The 22,037-nt window shown below is 37.8% G+C and overlaps 1 protein-coding gene and 1 long non-coding RNA gene across 3 annotated transcripts in view; both read left to right on the top strand.

The window, feature by feature from the left end:
* Nucleotides 1-22,037, top strand: part of LOC131816897 (uncharacterized) — a 174,196-nt gene that overhangs the window by 39,870 nt on the left and 112,289 nt on the right. The window lies entirely within an intron of this gene.
* On the top strand, nucleotides 21,106-21,629 carry LOC131816896 (small ribosomal subunit protein eS25-like). Its single transcript, XM_059150033.1, has one exon. It carries the CDS (start codon nucleotides 21,178-21,180, stop codon nucleotides 21,553-21,555), a length of 378 nt encoding a protein of 125 aa, XP_059006016.1. The 5' UTR covers nucleotides 21,106-21,177; the 3' UTR covers nucleotides 21,556-21,629.

The following is a 22,037-nucleotide window of genomic DNA, read 5'->3' on the forward strand; positions in this document are numbered from 1 at the left end:
TTTTGTTTCTTAAATTCCACATATGAGTGAAATCATACGGTATTTGTCTTTTTCTAACTGACTTCATTTAGCATTATGCTCTCTAGGTCCATCCATGTTGTTGGAAATGGCAGGATTTTGTTCTTTTTTATGGCTGAATATATTCTGTTGTGTATATTTATCACATCTTAATCCATTCATCTATTGATGGACACTTGGGCTGCTTTCATAATTTGACTATTGTAAATAATGCTTCAAAAACAAAGGGATGCATGAATCCCTTTGAATTAATGTTTTTGTATTTGGGGGATAAATACCTAGTAGTGCTATTACTGCATGGGTAAATACCCAGTAGAGCTATTACTGGACTGTAGGGTAGTTCTATTTTTAAATTTTTGAGGAAATCATACTGTTTTCCACAGTGGCTTTACTAGTTTGCATTCCCATCAACAGTACATGATTGTTCCCTTTCTCCCCATCCTTGCCAACACGTGTTGCTTTTTTTTTAAAGATTTTATTTATTTATTTATTTGACAGAAAGAGAAAGAGCACATGCACAAGCTGGGGGAGTGGCACGCAGAGAGAGAGGGAGAAGAACACTCTGCATCTATTGAAATGAACATATGATTCTTATCCTTTCTCTTATTGATATGTATCACCTTTACTGATTTGTGAATATCACAAATAATAATTATATTAATATAATAATATTATTCATATTTATTATGATATATTATATTTATGACATATATTTTATATATCATATTTACACATAATATATTTACAACATATATATTTATAATATATATTTATAATTTATATTATGTATTTTTATTTATATTATTTATTTATAATATATTGCATATTGTATGATTTATATATACTTATATTTATAATATATTAATTTATATATTTATAATATGTTATATATTATATATGATAATAAAATATAATACATAATATAATTAATATTCACAATAAATGTGAATATTTGTGAACCACCTTGCATCCCAGTAATAAATTCCATTTGATTATGGTATATGATTTTTTTAATATGTAATGTGTTGGATTTGGTTTGCTAATATTTTGTTGAAGATTTATGCATCTATATTCATCACGGATATTGGCCTTTAATTCTCTTTTCTTATCTGGTTTTGGTATCAGGATAATGCAGGCCTTGTAGAACGATTTTGAAAGTTTTCCTTTCTCTTCTATTTTTTGGAATAATTTGAGAATAGGTATTAATTCTTCTTTAAATTTGTGGTAGAATTCATCTGTGAAACCATCTGGTCCTGGACTTTTGTATGTTGGGAGTTTTTATTTTGTTTTTTTTTACTGATTTAATTTCATTGCTGGTAATCAGTTTATTCAAATTTTCTATTTCTTCCTGGTTTAATTTTAGGAGATTATATGTTTCTAGGAATTTATCCATTTCTTCTCCGTTGTCCAATTTATTGGTATATAATTTTTCATGTATTCTCTTGTCCTTTGTATTTCTGTGCTGTGAGTTGTTACATCTCCTCACTCATTAGTTTTTGTATCTCCTCGCCCATTTCTTATTTTGCTTATTTGAATCCTCTCTCTCTCTCTCTCTCTTTTTGGATGAATCTAGCTAAGAATTATTCAGTTTGTTGATCTTTTCAAAGAACCAACTCCTGGTTTCATTGATCTGTACTATTGCCCTTTTAGTTTCTGTTTCTTTCATTTCTTTTCTTTTTTTTTTTTTTTCATTTTTTTTATTTGAGAGAGAGAGAGATAGCAAGAGAGAGCAAGAGCAGGGAGGAGAGGGAGAAGCAGACTCCCTGCTGAGCAAGGAGCCTGATGTGGGACTCAATCCCAGGACCCTGGGATCATGACCTGAGCCAAAGGCATATGCTTAACTGAGCCACCCAGCTGCCCCTATTTCATTCATTTCTGCTCTATATTATTTCCTTCCTTCTACTGTTTTGGGGTTTTGTTTGTTCTTTCTTTGCTAGTCCCTTTAAGTGTAAGATGAGGTTGTTTATTTCAGATTTTTCTTGCTTCTTGATGTAGGCCTGTATTGCTATGAACTTCCCTCTTAGAACAACTTTTGCTGCATCCCAGACATTTTTGGACCATTGTGTTTTCATTTTTATTTGTCTCTGGAAGGGCCTATTTAGCTAGAGCAATGCCATCCGGTTAAACAGTGATTTTGTTGTTTATGCAGTAAAACTTAAACTGACCCTGCCCCCTGTCACGGAACTTAGTTAAAAGCAAGTCCCGGAAACCAGTCTCAGGTAACAAAGCCCAAATACAAGGGTGGGTCGGGCCAGATGGAGACATCCAATGGGGGGAGGGGGCGCATACTGTCTCCCTAGCTACCAAGGAGTATGGGCCCTGCCTTTTGGGTGCCAAGGTGATAAGCTAGTTCAAATATCTACTATAGGGTAAATTGTAATTCAATTGGTCACTCATGTGTGACCTAGCATGCCTGGGCAGCTTTCTCTGTGTGTGTTGCAATCTCATTGGCCAACCTGTGTGTGGCCAGGCCTAACCAGATACCTTTCCCCTTAAAAGCTAGTCTGTAAGGCAGAGAGAGGTCGCCTCTTTGTAAGAGATGGCCCTGACCGGTCGGTTTGGTTCTCGATGCTTGGCTCTAAATAAAGCTTTGCTTGACCTTCGCTTTGTATCAGTCTCACACCTTTGATCACGGACCTATTATTGGGGGACCTAACAATCTCCATGTACTTTTTGATTTCCTCTTTGATTTTTTTGGTTGACCCATTTATTATTTAGTAACATGTTATTTAACTTCCGTGTATTTGTGCTCTTTCCAGATTTTCTCTTGTGCTTGATTTCTAGTTTCATAGTATTGTGGTCAGAAAAGATGCATGGAATGACTTCAGTCTTTTTTAATTTGTTGAGACTTGTTTTATGACCTATTATGTGATGTATTCTGGAGACTGTTCAATGTGCATTTGAAATGAATGTGTTTTCTATTGTTTTAGGAAGGAATATTCTGATTGTATTTGTTAAATGCATCTGGTCCAATGTGTTATTCAAAGCTGCTGTTTCCTTGTTGATTTCCTGTTTTGATGATCTGTCCATTGATGTAAGTGGGGTATTAAAATCCCCTACTATTGTATTACTATTGATACTTCCTTTATGTTTGTTAATAACTGCTTTAAGTATTTGGGTGCTCCCATGTTGGATGCATAAATACTTAATTATTATGTCTTCTTTTTGGATTGACCCTTATATAGTATCTTTCTTTGAATCTTATTACAGCCTTTGTTTTAAAGTCTATTTTTTCCAATATAAGTATTGCTACCCCAGCTTTCTTTTCACATCCTTTTGCATGATAAATGCTTCTCCACCCCTTCACTTTTAATCTGCATGTGTCTTTAGGTCTGAAGTGAGTATCTTGTAGGCAGCACATAAGTGGGTATTGTTTTTGTATCCATTCCATCACCTTATGTTTTTCGATTGGAGCATTTAGTCCATTTACATTCAAAGTAATTATTAACAGGTATGTATTTATTGTCATTTTATTATTTATTTTATGGTTGTTTTTGTAGTTTTTCTCTTTTCTTCTTTTGGTCTCCTCTCTGGAGATTAGTTTGCTTTCTTTAGTCATATATTTGGATTCCTTTCTCTTTATTTTTTGCATGTCTATTATTGTTTTTTGACTTGTGGTTACCATTCAGTTTGAGTGTAACATGTTCTGTATATAGCAGTCTGTATTAAGTTGATAGTCACTTAAATTTGAACCTATTCTTTACTCCTCTCCTCCCACATTTTAGGTATGTATGTCATACTTTACTTCATTTTATGAATCCTTTGATTGATTTTTACAGATAGACTTATTTTTACTGCTTTTGTGCTTCCTTCTTTCCTTACTCTTGGGTATGGTCTTTCCTTTCCACTCAAAGGGGCCCCTTTGACATTTTTTGTAAATGTAGGGGGTCATGAATTCCTTTAACTTTGTTTGTCTGGGAGACTCTTTATCTCTGCTATTCTGAATGATAGTCTTGCTGGATAGAGTATTCTTGGCTGCAGATTTTTTTCTTTCAGCACTTTGAATATATCATGCCACTGTCTTCTGACCTGCAAAGTTTCTGCTGAAAAATCAGCTGAAATCCTTATGGGGTTTACCTTGTGTTTAACTGCTTTCTTTTCTCTTGCTGCTTTTGCAATTCTTTCTGTATCACTATTTATTATCATCTTAATTACTATGTGTCTTGGTGTGGACTGCCTTGGCTTGATTTTGTAGGGGGATGTTTGTGCTTCCTGGATCTGGATTTCTGTTTCCTTCCTCAGATTTGGGAAGTTTTCAAATGTTATTTCTTCAAATAAATTTTCTGCCCCCTTTACTTTTTCCTTCTCCTTCTGGGATCTCTATTATGTAAATGTTATTACATTTAATGGTGTCACTGATTTCCCTAAGTCTCTTCTCATTTTGCATATTTTTTTCTTACGTGCTCAACTTGATTATTTTCTGTTACCCTGTTTTCTAGGTGACTGATTTATTCCTCTTCATTGAGTCTGCTGTTTATTCCATCTAATGTATTTTCTTTTTTTAAACATTTTAAAATTTTTATTTATTTTTATTTGTTTACATTTTAAAAAGGATTTTATTTATTTGTTTGACAGAGGGAGGCAGAGCAAGAATACAAGCAGGGAGAGTGGGAGAGGAAAGTAGGCTTCCTGCTAAGTAGGGAGCCTGATGTGGGGCTTGATCCCAGGTGGGATCATGACCTGAGCCAAAGGCAGATGCTCAATGACTGAGCCCCCAGGCGCCCATCTTTTTAAAAATGTTTTTTAAAAAAGATTTATTTATTTGAGAGAGAGAGGAAGAAGGGGAGAGCAGGAAGAGGGGCAGGCAGAGAAGTAGAGAAATCCAAGCAGATTCCCAGCTTGAATGAGGAGTGTGAGGTGAGGCTTGATCCCAGAACCCATGAGATCATGACCTGAGCTGAAGCCAAGAGTTGGATGCTTAACTGACTAAGCCACCCAGGCACCCCTAGTGTATTTTCTTTTAAAGACTTTATTTGAGAGAGATAGAGAGAGTGGGAGAGAGAAGGAGAGGTGAGATGTACAGGGAGAGGAACAAGCAAACTCCGTGCTGAGTGCAGAGCCTGATGCAGAGCTTGATAACCCTGAGATCATGACCTGAGCCAAAATCAGGAGTTGGACCCTTAAACAACTGAGCCACACAGGTGCTCCTAGTGTATTTCCAATTTCATTTATTGTGTTCTTCATCTCTGATTGGTTCTTTTTAAATCTCATTTTTTAAGGATCTCAGTGGTGTCTTCTACTCTTTTCTCAAGTCCATTGAGTCATCTTTATGATTATTACTTTAAATTCTCTAACAGGTATGTTACACATCTCTGTTTCACCTAGGTGTCTTACTATGATTTTGTCCTATTCTTTCAATTGGGACATAGTCCTCTGTCTCCTTATTTTATCTCACTCTCTGTGTGTGTTTCTGTGTATTAGGAGACTTCTACATCTCTTGCACTTGACTGGCTTAATGAAGAAGTCCTGCAGTACCCTGACATGCTGTGTCCCCTATTCACCAGAACCTGGCACTACACGGGTCCTATGGGTGATGCATGTGTTTTGCTGTTCTGGCTGAGCTGCTTTTTCCTTCAGTCCAGTTGTCTGAAGTGGCTCTATCTGCCTTTTGTGGGTATCATTTGGCCCTGTGGTATTAGTGGGCCAGTCTGGGGATGCCTTGGGCTTGAATTGTGTCAAACCAACCATTTGCCAGAGATGCAGTAGTGCCAAACTATAGTGCACTTTCCCTGTATTGGCCCTGAAAAGGTTCCATTTGTGGGTGGGGCTTGCAGTCAGACCAGTTATCTGCCTCCAGCCTACTGTTGGGATCTCCATCTGACTGGTGTGTTATCTTTCCCTCTCTCTGGGGCAGGAATCACTTTGGAGAGTTCTGGCCACTTTCAAGGCTGCTCATACACAGGTTGCGGTTGGGGGGTGGAGGGATGCCACCAAGCTTTGCCTGCCCCCAGTCCTCTGCAGGAGGGTCCCTGCAGTGTGAGGACTGAAGTGATCTAGCTTCACAGAAGCACAGCATGGGGGCGGAGTCATATGGAACGACAGTGGTACCAGCAAGCTTTGCACACCCCCATTTTTCTGTGGAAGAGGCTTTGCAGCTCCCGGACTGAGGCTGGACGTCCAGAGGGATGGATTGGCAGAAGCACAGTGCAGGGGGGCTGGATGACAGTGCTTGCAGATTAGGTAGTGAGTCACGTGTCCATGTGTTTATCCTGAGGGTGGGGAGAGAAATGGTACCTGCCAGTTCCTTTGTTCCTGAAGGAGCTCCCAGCTATTCTGTCCCTCTGGGATACACTCTGAGTTAGTAAATAACTCCCTCCCATATGTCCCAAAGGCCTTTCAAAACTACTGCTTCTATGCTGTGTCTTTGTGGGTTGTTTATCGTACCGTCTCTTTAAGGACGGGAACTCAGTTTCCTTTTACCCTCCTGTCTCTCCCAGAGCCAAGCCTGCTAATTTTTTTAAAATTCCAAGTTTTAAGTCCTATTGGTTGTAAGAACTTACGAAATTCAGCCTCTCTGCTTTTCAAAGCCAGATGTCATGGGGATTCATCTTTCCCATTTTGCTTCCTGCCGCGGGGGTCTATTTCTCTCCCCTCTCTGTGCCCTTGGCATCCCTCCCTCCCAAAGACAGCCCCATGGTCTCTTTAGTTACCAACTGCATCTCTGCCCTTCCTACTTTCTTTGATGTGGCTTCTTCTCTACATTTAGTTGTGGAGTTTGTTCTGCCAGTCTTTAGGTTGTTTTCTGGGTTATTTACACGGATGTGAGTTTTACCTGGTCATAGTATCAATGGGATGAGGTGACACTAGGGCACTCTTACTCCACCATCTTCCCCAGATGACTGGCTTCTTTTGCTTAGCATGTTTTCAAGGTTCATCTGTGTTACAGCATGTATGAGTACTTCATTCCTTTTTATTACTCAGTGATATTTTATTGTATGAATATGCTTCATTTTGTTTATTCAGTCATCACTTTCTTGGTATTTGAGTGATTTCTGCTTTGGGGTATTATGAATAATGCTGTTATGGACATTTATTTATAAGTTTTTGTGTGGACATATGTTTTCATTTCTCTCAGAAATATGCCCAGAAGTGGAATTGCTGGGTCATATGTTAACTATGTGTTTAAACTTTGAGGAACTCCAGATTGTTTTCCAAAGCAATTATACCATTTTTTATTCCCACCAGCAATGTATAGGGGTTCTAATTTTCCCACATCCTCTCCAACACTTACTATTATCTGTCTTTTTTATTACAGCCATTCTAGTCCATGTGAAAGTATATCTCATTGTGGTTTTGATTTTTATTTCACTGATGACCAGTGATGTTGAACATTTTTTCATGTGCTTATTGGCCATTTGTAATTTTTTTTTTTTTTTTGGAGAAATGTCTTTTCAGATATTTTGCCCATTTTTAAATTGGGTTACTTCTTTTTTAAAAATGGAATTGTAGGGGTTCTTTATATATTCTAGATGCAAGAGTTTTTCTCCCATTCCCCGAGTTGTTTTTCACATTTTGTTTGTTTTTTTATTTAAATAATTTCTGTACCAACATGGGGCTCAATGTAGACCTATTCATACTGACATCAACAGATTTCTAACATATATTAAATGGAAAAAAAAAAGCCAGTTAGAAAGCAGAATGTGTAGGATAATACCATTTTTATTTTTATTAAAAGAATAAAAAAACTCTCCATATAAGAGATATAGCTATATATGTCTGAGAAGGAAAATTCAATGTTAAGTGTTAAATTATGAGTGTTTTCCATTGCTGCTCCTGCTCTCCCAACCTTTCTAAGCCAAATATGGGATTACTTTGGCTGAAAACTGGAAAAGCCTATAGACTGCTTTACTTGAGAAAAGAATAGGAAAGCATAAAGGAAAAGCAAGAGAAAGGGAAGGAAATTTGAGAAAAGGTGCTTTTGAGTACAGAGGGAGAGAGCATGAGTGTGCAAGCAGTTTTGTGAGATGGAGAGAAAATGGCTAAAGTAGACACATTGGAAGTTTTATGGTGACATCCAATATCATTTTCATGTTATTCATTTCCTCACATGAAAAATGTAAAACCGTGGCATTTGTTCCCTTATTTCAAGGCCAAAGTTTAAAGTAGTGAAATAAAAATGATTTTTCATTCTCCAATGCTTTTAAATCAAAGCTTTCTCATTGATAATACTAAATAAACCAGCTGCCTTTATTTTTGAAGGCATTGAGTAAACTTAATTTTCATTACAGATATTTGTTCAAGTTGCTGTAAGCAATTGGGATTGTCAGCTATATAAGATGTGTATATGTGTGTTTAATCACCTATTTAACACTTTTTATCAGCTTCAGTTCATAGCCTTCTGCAATTTGAGTAATTGCTTGCCTGTATATAATTTTTCTTTTTTAAAAAATAGACTGTTTTTAAAAAATTTTAAATAAAAGACTATTTTTCAGAGCAGTTTTACATTCACAGCAAAATTGAGAGGAAGATACAGAGAATTCCTATGTACCCCCAGTCCCCACAAATACATAGCCTTCCCCATTATCAGTATCCCTCTATAGAGTGGTACATTTGTTATAATTGATGAATCTACACTGAATTACACTGAATTACTGAATCTACACATCATTATTATCCAGAGTCCATAGTTTACGTTATGGTTCACTCTTGTTGTTGTATATTCTATGGGTATGGACAAATGTGTAATGATATATACCCACCATTATAGTATCATATAAAGTAGCTTCTTCACTGACCTAAAAATTCTCTGTGCTCCACCCATTCATCCCCCCCTCCTTGCTAAACCCTGGCAAACACTGATGCTTTTACTCTCTCAACAGTTTTCCTTTTCCAGAATGTCAAATGGTTGGAATTGTACAGTCTGAAGATTGGCTTCTTTCACTTAGTAATATTCATTTAAGTTTTCTCCATGACTTTCTTCTTAGTGCTGAATACTTTTCCATTGTTTGAATGTTCCACAGTTTATTTGTCCATTCACTAACATACAAAACTCCTTTGGGTATATAACAAGGAGCCCGATTGCTGGATTGTTTGGTTTGGGTATGTTTAGTTTTTTTTTTTTTTTAAAGATTTTATTTATTTGACAGACAGAGATCACAAGTAGACAGAGAGGCAGGCAGAGAGAGAGGAGAGAGGAGGAAGCAGGCTCCCTGCTGAGCAGAGAGCCTGATGCGGGACTCGATCCCAGGATCCTGGGATTATGACCTGAGCTGAAGGTAGAGACTTTAAATCACTGAGCCACCCAGGCACCCCGGGTAGGTTTAGTTTTGTTAGAAACTGCCAGACTACCTTACAAAATGGCTATACTATTTTGTAGTCCCAGAAGTGATGAGTGAGAGTTCTTGTTGCTCCACATTGTTGCCAGCATTTGGTATCAGTATTATGGATTTTACCATTCTAATAGTTGTGTGGTGTAGTTGTATAGTGTTTTAATTTGCATTTCTCTGATGACATATGATTCAGAGCATCTTTTCAAATGCTTATTTAAGTTCTTTGGCAAGATGTCTGGTAAGGTCTTTGGCCCATTTTTAAATCGGGTTGTTTGTTTTCTTATTGTTGAGTTTTAAGAGTTCTTTATGTATTTTGAATAACAGTTCTTTATCTGAAATACATTTTGCAAAGACTTTCTCTCACTATTTGGCTTGTCTTTTCATGCCAGTGTCTTTTGCAGAGCAGAAATTTTTAATTTTAATGAAGTCCAGCTTACTAATTTTTTCTTTCTGGGATCATCCCTTTGATCTTGCAACTAAAAAGTCACCACCAAACCCAAGGTCATCTAAGTTTCCTCCTATGTTGCTTTCTAGGAGTTTTATAGTTTTGTGTTTTACATTTAGGTCTGTGATCCATTTTTAATTAATTTTGGGAAGGGTAGAACATTGGTGTCTAGATTCATGTGCATGTCCAGTTGTTCTAGCACCATTTTTTGAAAAGACTGTCTTTTCTCCAATGTACTGCTTTTGTTCCTTTGTCAAAAATCAGTTGGCTATATTTATTTTATGATTATTTACTACTATTATTATTATTATTTTTAAAGATATTTTATTTATTTATTTGACAGAGAGAGAGAGCACGCACACAAGCGGGGGAGTGACAGGCAGAGGGAGATGCAGGCTCCCCACTGAGCAGGGAGCCCAATGTGGGGCTTGATCTCAGGACCCTGGGATCAAGACCTGAGCCTAAGACAGTTGCTTAACTGACTGAGCCATCCAGGTGCCCCTTGTTTACAATTATTATTATCAGTTTACTGTAGTTCTGGGCTCTGTATTCTGTGTGATTGATGTATTTGTCTATACTTTTGTAAATACCACATTGTCTTGATTACTGTAGCTTTATAGTAAATCTTGAAGTCAAGTAGTGTCAGTCCTCTGACTGTATCCTCTTTCTCTCTTTTTTTTCTTTAAGAGAGGGAGAATGAGAGAGTGAGTGGGGGATGGTGGGGAAAGGGGCAGTGGGAAAGGGAGAGAGAGAATCTTAAGCAGACTCCATACCCAGCATGGAGCCCAGTGCGGGGCTCCATCTCACCACCCTGAGATCATGACCCAAGCCAAAATCAAGAGTCAGACGCTCAACTGACTGAGCTACCCAGCATCCCTGTGTCCTTCTCTTTCAATATTGAGTTGGCTATTCTGGGTCTCTTCCCTCTCCATATGAGCTTCAAAATTAGTTTATCAATATCCACAACGTAATTTCCTAGGATTTGGGTTGGGATGGATTGATCTGTAGATCAGGTTGGGAAGAACTGGCATCTTGACAACACTGAGTTTTTCTACTTATGAACATGGACTCTATCTTCCCATTTATTTAGTTCTTTGATTTCATTCATCAGGGTTTTGTAGTTTTCCTCATGTATATAATTTTGTATGTTGCAAATTGACCTTAGAAATTATTATACGAAGTTAAACCAGTTTATTCTACTCATACAGTAAGTCCTGGTTCATATAAGCTGTAGGAACCAGGATCCAGACAGCCATACTAAGGACTTCTTGGCTTTTCTTATTCAAAAGAGCACTTCTTCCTGGACTTAAATGTTTTAATGGAGACATAATAACACAGTTGCCAGATTCCAGCCTTACTCTTTAGTGACATAGTATAACGTGGCAGTATTACATGGTTCTGTGTGTGACCTTGAGCTAGTTAGTTGCCCTCTTTGTGCCTCAGTTTTCTTTATATAAAATGAGGGACTAATATCCTCCTTCATAAGGTTGCTATAGAAATTAAATAAGGAAATATATGCAAGTGTTTATAGCATAGCACTAGCATATGCTATGTACTCAAAAAATGATAGAAATGAGAGCTAGTAGTAGTTTGCTATTTTGAATTTTCTTTCAGAATTTTAAACTGTGTCAGAAAAAACAAACAGCTATCAATTTTAACAAATTTCACACTTAATTCAATCTGATATAAATCTAGTTGTATTCATGGTAAGCCTGAAGTAGTAATGTAAAAGGATTTTGTTTGGTTGGTTTTGTTTTTTAAATTGTGAAGGGAGCAACAGAATGAAGCATACTTAAATGGTGAAACAATATTCCCTTCCATCTACTCCCCACTCCTCTGCAATCATCAACATTCATTTCCTTGAGCAAAGGATGATAAAAGTGAAAAGCTTTTGAGTTAAAAGAACCTGAACTTTTGAGTTTGAAAAACCCAAGGCCTAAAAGATTCAAGATACGGAGTTCATGCCATCAACAGTGGATTTGGAAGAATAGATGAAGGGTGAGTCTGCTTACTCCACTCCCGACTAATAAAATGTTTATGGGCCCTGCAGGATGTGGACACAAGGAAAGAGCATTCATGAATGTAAACATGAAATGTGTAGGCAACAGGCCTGAGAGAGACCCCACCTTATTGAAAAGGCCAGCAGACCCAGAAAGACCCTACTCTCAGGACCAGTCAGGCATCCCAATACCTAGCAGGGCCCAGATAGGAATGAACACATGGCAGCTTGAATAGATGCGACCCAGAGGCCTCAATGCCATGTCCACTTCTGGAACTTAGGTACAGCCCAGGAAAGGCAGGAGGGGAACATTCTGGATTCACTGAGATTAAGTTGCTATTGGGTGGAATAGAGGCTCAAAATAGGAATTAAGTCTAGTGATATGAAATAATTTTTTATGCTCCTGAGTTAGGGTCTTAAATCTATAAGGATCTAAATATGTTCTCAATGTCTTACTGTAATGTTTTAAAATGTAATATCTTTCTTATATCTGAAAAACTGTAGCCTGCCTCCCAACCATCATGCCTAGAAAAAAGGTTTCATTGTCCATGATGCTAATTACACATTACATAGAGAGTAAATGCTTTAACCAGGGTAGAATTAAAATACATACTTTATTTGGAAGGACTCCTAAATTTGTAAAAAAAAACCTACATTTTAGAATACTTGGTAGCTAAAATCATTTCCATGTATAGATGCTAAGTGTTCTAGACTTGCTTTATGAAGATGGGCTCCCTCAAACACCACCATCTTAGATAATTCAGCATTCAATGCAACAGCGAAAACATAGCACGTTAAATCTGGCTGGAATGTAGATAGAGACTGACATGTTAGATTTAGTACAACTGTAGAATTAATACTCAAAACCCCCATGCTGCACAGTTTTCCCATATGCTACATAAAAATGCTATATAGTTTCTCACTCACAAGCTGCTATGCTAGGGTGCTAGCTGATTTTATGCCTTCAACTTGCTTAATGTTTTCATTTATATACAATAGAGTTTTACATCACATTGGTCAGTCTATTGCAAAATAATTTATGACAAAATCATAATTTATACAAAGTATTGATTTAGCATTAATTTCCAAGCTAAAATTCAATGAATTATAAATCTGTAAATAAGTCAGTGAAGCAAAAGACATAAATGACCAAAAAAATAGTCATCATGTTGTGTATTTGCTTTTTAGATAGCTACATGGGGAAAATATATGGCAGAAGACTTCATAAAATTTAAAATTAGTAACATAAAAATAACACAATGCACAAAGAATTAGACTATCTCAACAAAATTGTGAAGAAAAATCACCCAAGAATCTGGTTCATAATTTTGACATACTGGCATCACAGTTCAGTTGAATGATACCCTGTAAAGGAAAGCATCTTCACACCCTAGTTCTTCCAAAAAATTTTGGAGCTAGATCGATAACACAATCTATTTAATTCTCAGAATATCATGTTTCTGTTTGTGTGCATATGTTTGAATATCTTTACTATTTAAAAGACCACATGGAAGACATTACCTTGGCAATGTAATATTCCAAACCCCCAGTGGATGTTTGAATCTCCTCTACTATGTGCTTTATAAGCAATCACCCTGCCTAGGTTTGATCACCTGTAGTGATGGGAATTCCTTGTCTTGGATACATAAAGGTCTATTTGTATTAGCTTTGACTGGTTACTCAGAGATTAAGGCAATGCCAGTTCAGTTTCCATTTTGGTCAAAGAAAATCTTTTTTCTAAGACCATATTTAGCAGATCCTTTGCAACCCAATCTTAGCGGTGTCAAGTGGGCACAATAGAGATCAGATAAGAGAGTCATTATGTTAATGAAGATACCATTATTGCTTGGGGAAAAAGTTAACTCCTTCATTTTGACACATTTTATTGATAGTTGCTGTTTTCATTAGGTACTATTGTTAAGTGAAAAAAAAAAGTCAGGGTTTTCATTTGGAAAATTATGGCATGAGAATGTACATTCCTGTCAAGAGTCTTAAGATCCACTGTGCTTGGACTGATTAAGTTTCGTTCATGTATCCACCATTGGCCAGGAAAATGGGATGCATTAGGCCTGGTCGTGCTTTAACTCCAGGTCCAGGGGTAGTATCTTATCAGATCATGTTGACTGTGATGGGGTGAGTAGTGAATCACAAAGGAAAATTAGGGCTGTGACGGGTCTCCTCTAAATATTGTATACTGCACAACTTCAAGGGTCACAATTCACATAGTCTGTGATGTGATTGCAGTGTACAACCACTGAAATTTTTCAATGTACAACCTGTGCAGCTGTATGCAGAAACCCTAAGTTGTGACATGGAAAAGAAATAATAAATGCTGGAAAAACAAATTACAAATATCCTCTATTCTGATTACTACTTTTTAAAAATAGATTTTATCTCTTTTTTTTTTAAGATTTTATTTATTTATTTGACAGACAGAGATCACAAGTAGGCAGAGAGGCAGGCAGAGAGAGAGAGAGGAGGAAGCAGGCTCTCCGTGGAGCAGACAGCCCGATGCGGGGCTCCATCCCAGGACCCTGGGATCATGATCTGAGCCGAAGGCAGAAGCTTTAACCCACTGAGCCACCCAGGCGCCCCAAGATTTTATTTCTTTATTTGACAGACAGAGATCACAAGTAGGCAGAGAGGCAGGCAAAGAGAGAGGAGGAAACAGGCTCCCTGCGGAGCACAGAGCCCAATGTGGGGCTAGATCCCAGGACGCTGAGACCATGACCTGAGCAGAAGGGAGAGGCTTTAACCCACTGAGCCACCCAGGTGCCCCTGATTAACTCCTTTTCTTATCTGTATGCTCCTTAAAGTTTAAGAGAGTACTTATGATACCATTTTCTTCCTTCCTTTCTTTTTTTTAAATTAAGATCCCAATTTTGGGGTACCTGGGTGGCTCAGTGGGTTAAGCCTATGCCTTCAGCTCAGGTCATGATATCGGAGTCCTGGGATGGAGCCCTGCATAGGGGCTGTCTGCTCAGTGGGGAGCCAGCTAGCCAGCTTCTAGCCTACTTGTGATCTCTCTCTGTCAAAAAAACAAAAACAAAACAAAAAAAAAAAAATCCAAATTTTAACTATTTCCAGGTCTGTTTATATATTTTGCCTCTGAAACAGTAGTTTTTAAAAGTCTTACTTATTTTTTAATTCAAGTTAGTTAACATAGTGTAGTATGGTTTCAGGAGTAGATTTTAGTGATTCATCATTTACATACAGTACCCAGTGCTTATTCCAACAAGTGCCTTCCTTAACCCCATCAGCCATTTAGCCTATGCCCCCATCCACCTCCCCTCTAGCAACCCTTAGTTTTTTCTCTACATTTAAGAGTCTCTTATTGTTTGCCTCCCTCTCTGTTTTTATTTTATTTTTCCTTCCCTTTCCCTATTTTCATGTGTTTTTTGTCTTAAATTCCACATGTGAGTGAAATCTTATGATATTTGTCTTTCTCTGACTGACTTATTTCTTGCAAACGGAAAGATTTCATTCCTTTTGATCACTGATTAATATATATATATATATATATATATATATATACACACACACACACACACACCCCACATCTCTATATATCTATATCTATATCTATATCTATATTTATCTATCTATCTATCTATATATATATCTACACCACATCTTGTTTCTCCATTCATAAGTTGAGGGATATTTGGTCTCTTTCCATAATTTGGCTATTGCTGATAATGATGCTATAAACATTGCGGTACATGTGCCTCTTTGAATAAGTATTTTTGTATCTTTTGGATAAATACTGAATAGTGCAGTTGCTGGGTTGTAGAGTAGTTCTACTTTTAGCTTTCTGAGGAACCTCCCATACTGAAACAGTAGTTTTCAATTCTTTGTTTTCCTATACAATATGCATGAAGAATGACTTTCATATAAGTTTACACTGAGGTTACATACATCCTGAGTGTGCTCTCAAACTCTGCCCTTTTGTCTTTCATTCAAGAAAACAGATGTGATCTCATGAGCTCTTCTCGTAGGAGAAGAGAGAGCCGTGGGCCTGGTGGGCCATGTGGTGTTTGTGAAGTGTGAGTCCTGCCCTTCCCCACAGCAAGTCAAGTAGTGTGGGAGATCCTTAGAAGATCTCCAGTAAACTATGTTTTTTTTTTTTTTTTTTAAGATTTTATTTATTTGTCAGAGCGAGCGAGAGCGAGCACAGGCAGACAGAGTGGAAGGCAGAGTCAGACGGAGAAGCAGGCTCCCTACGGAGCAAGGAGCCCGATATGGGACTCGATCCCAGGATGCTGGGATCATGACCCGAGCCGAAGGCAGCTGCTTAACCAACTGAGCCACCCAGGCGTCCCACCAGTAAACTATGTTTTGAGGGAGGTGCCTGCAAGAAGGAGTGCCTGTCATTTTGGTATCACAGATGTCCACACATCTGTTTAGGCGGCACACTGATCTGTCACCTGTGCCTGACTGAGCGAGGGAAGAGTAAATATGAGAGAAATGGAGACAAGGACGGGGCTTGGTGTAGCGGCCTGTATTTCCTGTATCAGAATAAGGATGTGAGCGTTTTTCCAGAGTCGGGAGCTATAGAAGACAGCTGCCTGTCCCACAGAGCTATTCACTGGCTGAAGGTACCCCAACAACAAGAGTCTAAAGGAGACAGGGACAGAGGTGGCAAAAGTGAGGCTGGAACCAGACCTCTCAAGACTGAGAACTGCATAGAAACCAGGTAGTAGCCTTAGAAGAGGTGGACAGTTGGACACCTGATTTATAGAAAATACTTTGGTGGTCATGGTGGTGAGCTACCCAAATCTCCATTCAAGAAGGAACTTGCTTTACAACCACAGGGGGTGCAGTTAGGCTATCTCTGGGATTAAATGCAGAATTTGAGCTGGGGCCTGTGCTTTTTCTGGGTGGCCCCTAGTTAGTGGCAAAGCACCGCAGACGTATAAAGCCTGGCCACTTCTGCCTGGTGCAAGACTCCCCTACTATGCAATCTTTGCTCCAGAGCTGCTTATTGGTTGACTGAGACTTTGTCAGACCTGCATCCCAGTCTGAGGTTTTCCCTTTCTGTTCCCCCCATTCTATCCTTTATCTTTGGTAGACATTATTCCTTAGTAAGCATCTTGTACTCCTAACTCTGTTGTAGCCTCTACTTCTTGGACCACTTGTACTAACACAGTATCCTTGACCAGTTAGGATTTACCAAAGAAATAATGGAGAGAGAGATGTTGGCCTTTTTCATCCTTCCTCCAACGCCAGTAGCTGGGGAGTAGGACCAGAAAGGTGAGGAGAGAGAAAGAAAGCAGATGAGGCTTCCTTCCCACTCCATATCCTTTTAGCTTTGGGTCAAGCCTGCCCTGGGAAGGAAGGGGGATAAGGAAGAAAGTAAGTTAAAATTAGGGCTGCCAGATTTGCTAATAAAAATATAGGATATCTAGTTAAATTTGAATTTCAGATAAATGTTGAATACTTTTTTAGTGTAAGTAAGTTTCAAATATTGCCTGTTTATTATTTTTTTTTAAAGATCTTATTTATTGGGCACATGGGTGGCTCAGTGGGTAAAGCCTATGCCTTCGGCTCAGGTCATGATCTCAGGGTCCTGGGATCGAGTCCCGCATCGGGCTCTCTGCTCCACAGGGAGCCTGCTTCCTCCTCTTTCTCTCTCTCTGCGTGCCTCTCTGCCTACTTGTGATCTCTGTCTGTCAAATAAATAAATAAATATTTTTTTTAAAAAAAAAGAGATCTTATTTATTTACTTGACAGAGAGAGTGAGAGCACAGAGGGAGAGGGAGAAGCAGACTCCCTACTAAGCAAGGAGCCTGATGTGGGGCTCAATCCCAGGACTTTGGGATCATGATCTGAGCCAAAGGCAGCTGCTTAGCCAACTGAACCACCCAGGTGTCCCAAGTATTGCATGTTTCTAAATAAAACCCTTAAGTTTGAAGTTTTTACCAGACCTAGTTGTTTGTTTATTTGTAATATGGGCTAGACTTTTAATACTCAATAGGGATCAGAAAGTTGTCAGAATTTGTCCAAGATCTTAAAGGGAAGAAAGAGATTCAACATTCCACAGCTGAGCCCATGAGAAAAAAAGAAAAAAGTTTCAGATTTCTACCCTCTGAGGTGAAATTCTTCAGTAAACTGGTTATATACAAAAGCATATAGAGTAAATCTTTCAAACACTTCTATTGTTTAATTGTGATTAGTAACAATTACTAGATGCTAGATTGTAACAACAGCTTGGTGTCTTCTAGTGAACCCTGCTCTCAAAGACACTTCAGGGGACGGCATTTGTATAAGTTGAAGGGTATAAAAAAACCTTCTTACACTCTCAAAAACTCTTAGAGCTGTCCAAAAGAAGGTGAAAGAAAAGAGCTTTGTCCTTTTGCCCTGCACGTGCAGAAAAGTCTGAATCTTTAACCTCAAGTAGCAAGTTCATCCCATTGGGATCTAGCCAGGATCGCATGCTGCAGAAGAAGAGGTAGCTACTGCACCCTCTTCTCTCAGCTCTCTGTCAAGGTCAGCAGCTAGACAGAGCTCAGAGTGGAGAGGGTGGAACTCAAAATTGCTTATGAAATAGAATTGTTCTCAGGAGGAGCAGAGGGGCAAGTTCTGAAGGAAAAAAAAAGAGACAATTTCCAGAGGGCAAGAGAACAAAATATAATGAGGAAATACAGCTCAGACACACATATTGTGCTATGTATGTATTGGGATCAGGGCAGGCAATTACAGGCTTAAGCTTGTGAATGAATTAATTAATTGAACAAGCAGATATTTCTTGGTTCTTGAATTTTAATCACACCTTTAAAGAATATTCCCATAACATTTATGTAAAAAACATATCTGACTGGGAAGAAATATACCACAATACTATTTCATACTTGAAAGATTTTGAATGATTTTTGGTATATTCTCTTTCTATGAACTGTGTATATATCATTTTTATGATTCTTAAACGGACGCATTTGTGCTAGCATTTTAATACCATAAATAAATGCCCATAAAACAGTTTTTTTTAACGTCTTTGACTCTTTGCAGTTTTCATTGTTTATAGCAATGTAATGATTAAGAATATTTTATCATCTGAAATTGACTTGCAAATGATTACCTACTTGCATGCATCAAATAATTGTATAAATGGAATGAATAATGGGGAACTCTGATACACTCCTATAGCTTTATTAGAAAGGGTAGTTTTTTTTAATTAATAATTTCAGGGCACCTGGGTGGCGCAGTTGGTTGGGTGTCTGCCTTTAGCTCGGGTCAGGATCTTGGAGTCTTGGGATCAAGTCCCATGTCGGGCTAATTAATTAATAATTTCACATCTGGGTTAAAAGACCAACCTAAATAATTTATATATGTTCCTATGTTAATACAGTATAGTATAGTTTAAGTGAAGGAAGCAATGGATTGATAAGAACCATCAAATTTATAATTGTTTTTATGTCAGGCATTTTATAGAGAGATATTCTATAAAGCCACATAGAACCTGGATTCCATGGGGCGCCTGGGTGGCTCAGTGGGTTGGGCCTCTGCCTTTGGCTTAGGTCGTGATCCCGGGGTCCTGGGATCAAGCCCCGCATCCGGCTCTCTGCTCAGCGGGGAGTCTGCTTCCCTTCCTCTCTCTCTGCCTACTTGTGATCTCTCGCTGCCAAATAAATAAATAAATAAATATCTTTAAAAAAAAAAAAAGAACCTGGATTCCATAAAATCCAGGTAATATATTGATCTCACATCTGTAAATCAACAATTTGGTCATTAATGGATGCATTCATAATAAATTTAAATTTAAAATTATGCAGATTTTATATATTTTTTCAATAGAACAATAAAATACCAGCATAGAAATCATCAACTGAGTCTCCTGCCTCTAGACAGAACCATAATTAAGTCATCTTAGGTAACTGTCCATCCCGGAGAGAGTCTGTAACATGCTCAGTATTCTGTTCTTATAAAGATCTTTCAGCAGAAGTTTCTTTATTATGTTTAATTCAAGTATTTGCTTTTCAGTTTAATCCCACATCACGTGACTTTATATTACATGTAGGAATTCATCCCATTATAGAAATTTATGCAGCAAATATCCTTATTCCATCATTTTATTTTACCCAGTGTCACTGTGATGGAAAATATTGTGTCATTTCATATTTATCATTAATATTATTTGCATATATTAACTATATTTTCTTCTCTTTTGTCATAGAGTAATGATTTGCTATTACATTGTCAATTTTTTAAAAGATTTTATTTATTTATTTGACAGAGATTACAATCAGGCAGAGAGGCAGGCAGAGAGAGAGAGGGGAGAAGCAGGCTCCCCGCCGAGCAGAGAGCCCGGGACCCTGGGATCATGACCCGGGCTGAAGGCAGAGGCTCTAACCCACTAAGCCACCAGGCACCTCTCTCATTGCATATTCTTGCCTCCTCACTACTTGTGATTTCTATCTGTCAGGTAAATAAGTAAAATCTTAAAAAAAAAATATGCAACGAGAAAAAGTCTCTTCAACAAATGGGGATAGGACAACCAGATGGCTACATGCAAGAGAATGAACCTGGACCACCTTCTTACACCATACACAAAAATAAACTCAAAGTGGATTAAACACCTAAATGTGAGACCTGAAACCATTAAAATCGTAGAAGAAAGCACAGGCAGTAATTTCTCTGATATTGGCCATAGCAACATTTTTTTAGATCTATCTCCTAAGGCAAGAGAAACAAAAGCAAAAATAAACTGTTGGGCTATACCAAAATAAAAAGCTTCTGCACAGCAAAGGAAACAATCAACAAAATAAAAAGACAACCTATTGGATGGAGAAGATGTTTGCAAATGACATAAATAATAAAGGGTTATAATCCAAAATACTTACGGAACTCAATACAGAAAAAATAATCCAATTAAAATGGGCAGAAGAGATGAACATACATTTCTCCAAAAAAGACCAACAGATGGCCAAACAGGTGAAAAGAAGGTCAACATCACTCATCATCAGGGGAATGCGAATCAATACCATAATGAGATATCATAGCACACCTGTCAGAACAGCTAAAATAAAAAGTACAAGAAACGAGTGTTGGTGAGGTTGTGGAGAAAAAGGAACCCTCATGAACTATTGGTGAGAATGCAAACTAGTGCAGCCACACTGGAAGACAGTGTGGAGGTTCCTCAAAAAATTAAAAATTTTACCATATGACCCAGTAATTCCACTACTGGATACTTACCCAAAGAATAAAAAGCATTATTCAAAAAGATATATGCATCCACATGTTTATTACAGCCTTATTACAATGGCCAAGTTATGGAAGCAGCCTAAATGTCTCTCAATAGATTAATCAATAAAAAGAGGTGAGATAGATAGGTAGATAGATAGATAGATATAGCGGAATATTACTCAGCCATAAAAGAGAATGAAATCGCTTTTTGTCCGACATCTTAGTGAGGCTGCAGGGGTGGACGCTCCTCTCCCAGCTTCGCTATGCCGCCCAAGGATGACAAGAAGAAGAAGGATGCCGGAAAATCGGCCAAAAAAGACAAAGACCCAGTGAACAAATCTGGGGGCAAGGCCAAAAAGAAGAAGTGGTCCAAAGGCAAAGTTTGGGACAAGCTGAATAATTTGGTCTTGTTTGACAAAGCGACATATGACAAGCTCTGTAAAGAAGTTCCCAACTATAAGCTTATAACTCCAGCTGTTGTCTCTGAGAGACTGAAGATTCGAGGTTCCCTGGCCAGGGCAGCCCTTCAGGAGCTCCTTAGTAAAGGACTTATTAAACTGGTTTCAAAGCACAGAGCTCAAGTAATTTACACCAGAAACACCAAGGGTGGAGATGCCCCAGCTGCTGGTGAAGATGCATGAACAAGATCCTCCAACTGTACATTTTGGAAAATAAAATTTTATTAAATCAAAAAAAAAAAAAAAAGAGAATGAAATCTTGCCATTTGCAACAACACAGATGGATCTAGAGGGTATGGTGCTAAATGAAATAAGTCAGATAAAGACAAATAACATATTATTTCACTCATATATGGAATTGAAGAAACAAAGCAAACAAATGAAAAAAAGAGGCAGACCAAAAAACAGACTCCTAATGGTTTGTTAGAGAAACATCATTTTCTTGGAGAACAAACTGATGGTTACCAGAGGGGAAGTGGTTGAATGAAATAAGTGAAGGGGATTAAGAGTACACTTACTGTGATGAGCACTGAGTAATGTTTATAATTGTTGAATTACTACATTGTACACTCAAAACTAATGTAACATTGTATGTTAATTATCCTGGAATTAAAATAGTCAGTCATGAAGATAAAAAGTATACCCTGGGGAATATAGTTTATAAT

The sequence above is a fragment of the Mustela lutreola genome, chromosome 15 (genome assembly GCF_030435805.1).
Source record: "Mustela lutreola isolate mMusLut2 chromosome 15, mMusLut2.pri, whole genome shotgun sequence".
Classification (NCBI taxonomy): Eukaryota; Metazoa; Chordata; class Mammalia; order Carnivora; family Mustelidae; genus Mustela; species Mustela lutreola.

Bases quoted from the DNA above. Each gene is read 5' to 3' on its own strand.
- LOC131816896 (XM_059150033.1), top strand. From the start codon at position 21,178: ATGCCGCCCAAGGATGACAAGAAGAAGAAGGATGCCGGAAAATCGGCC.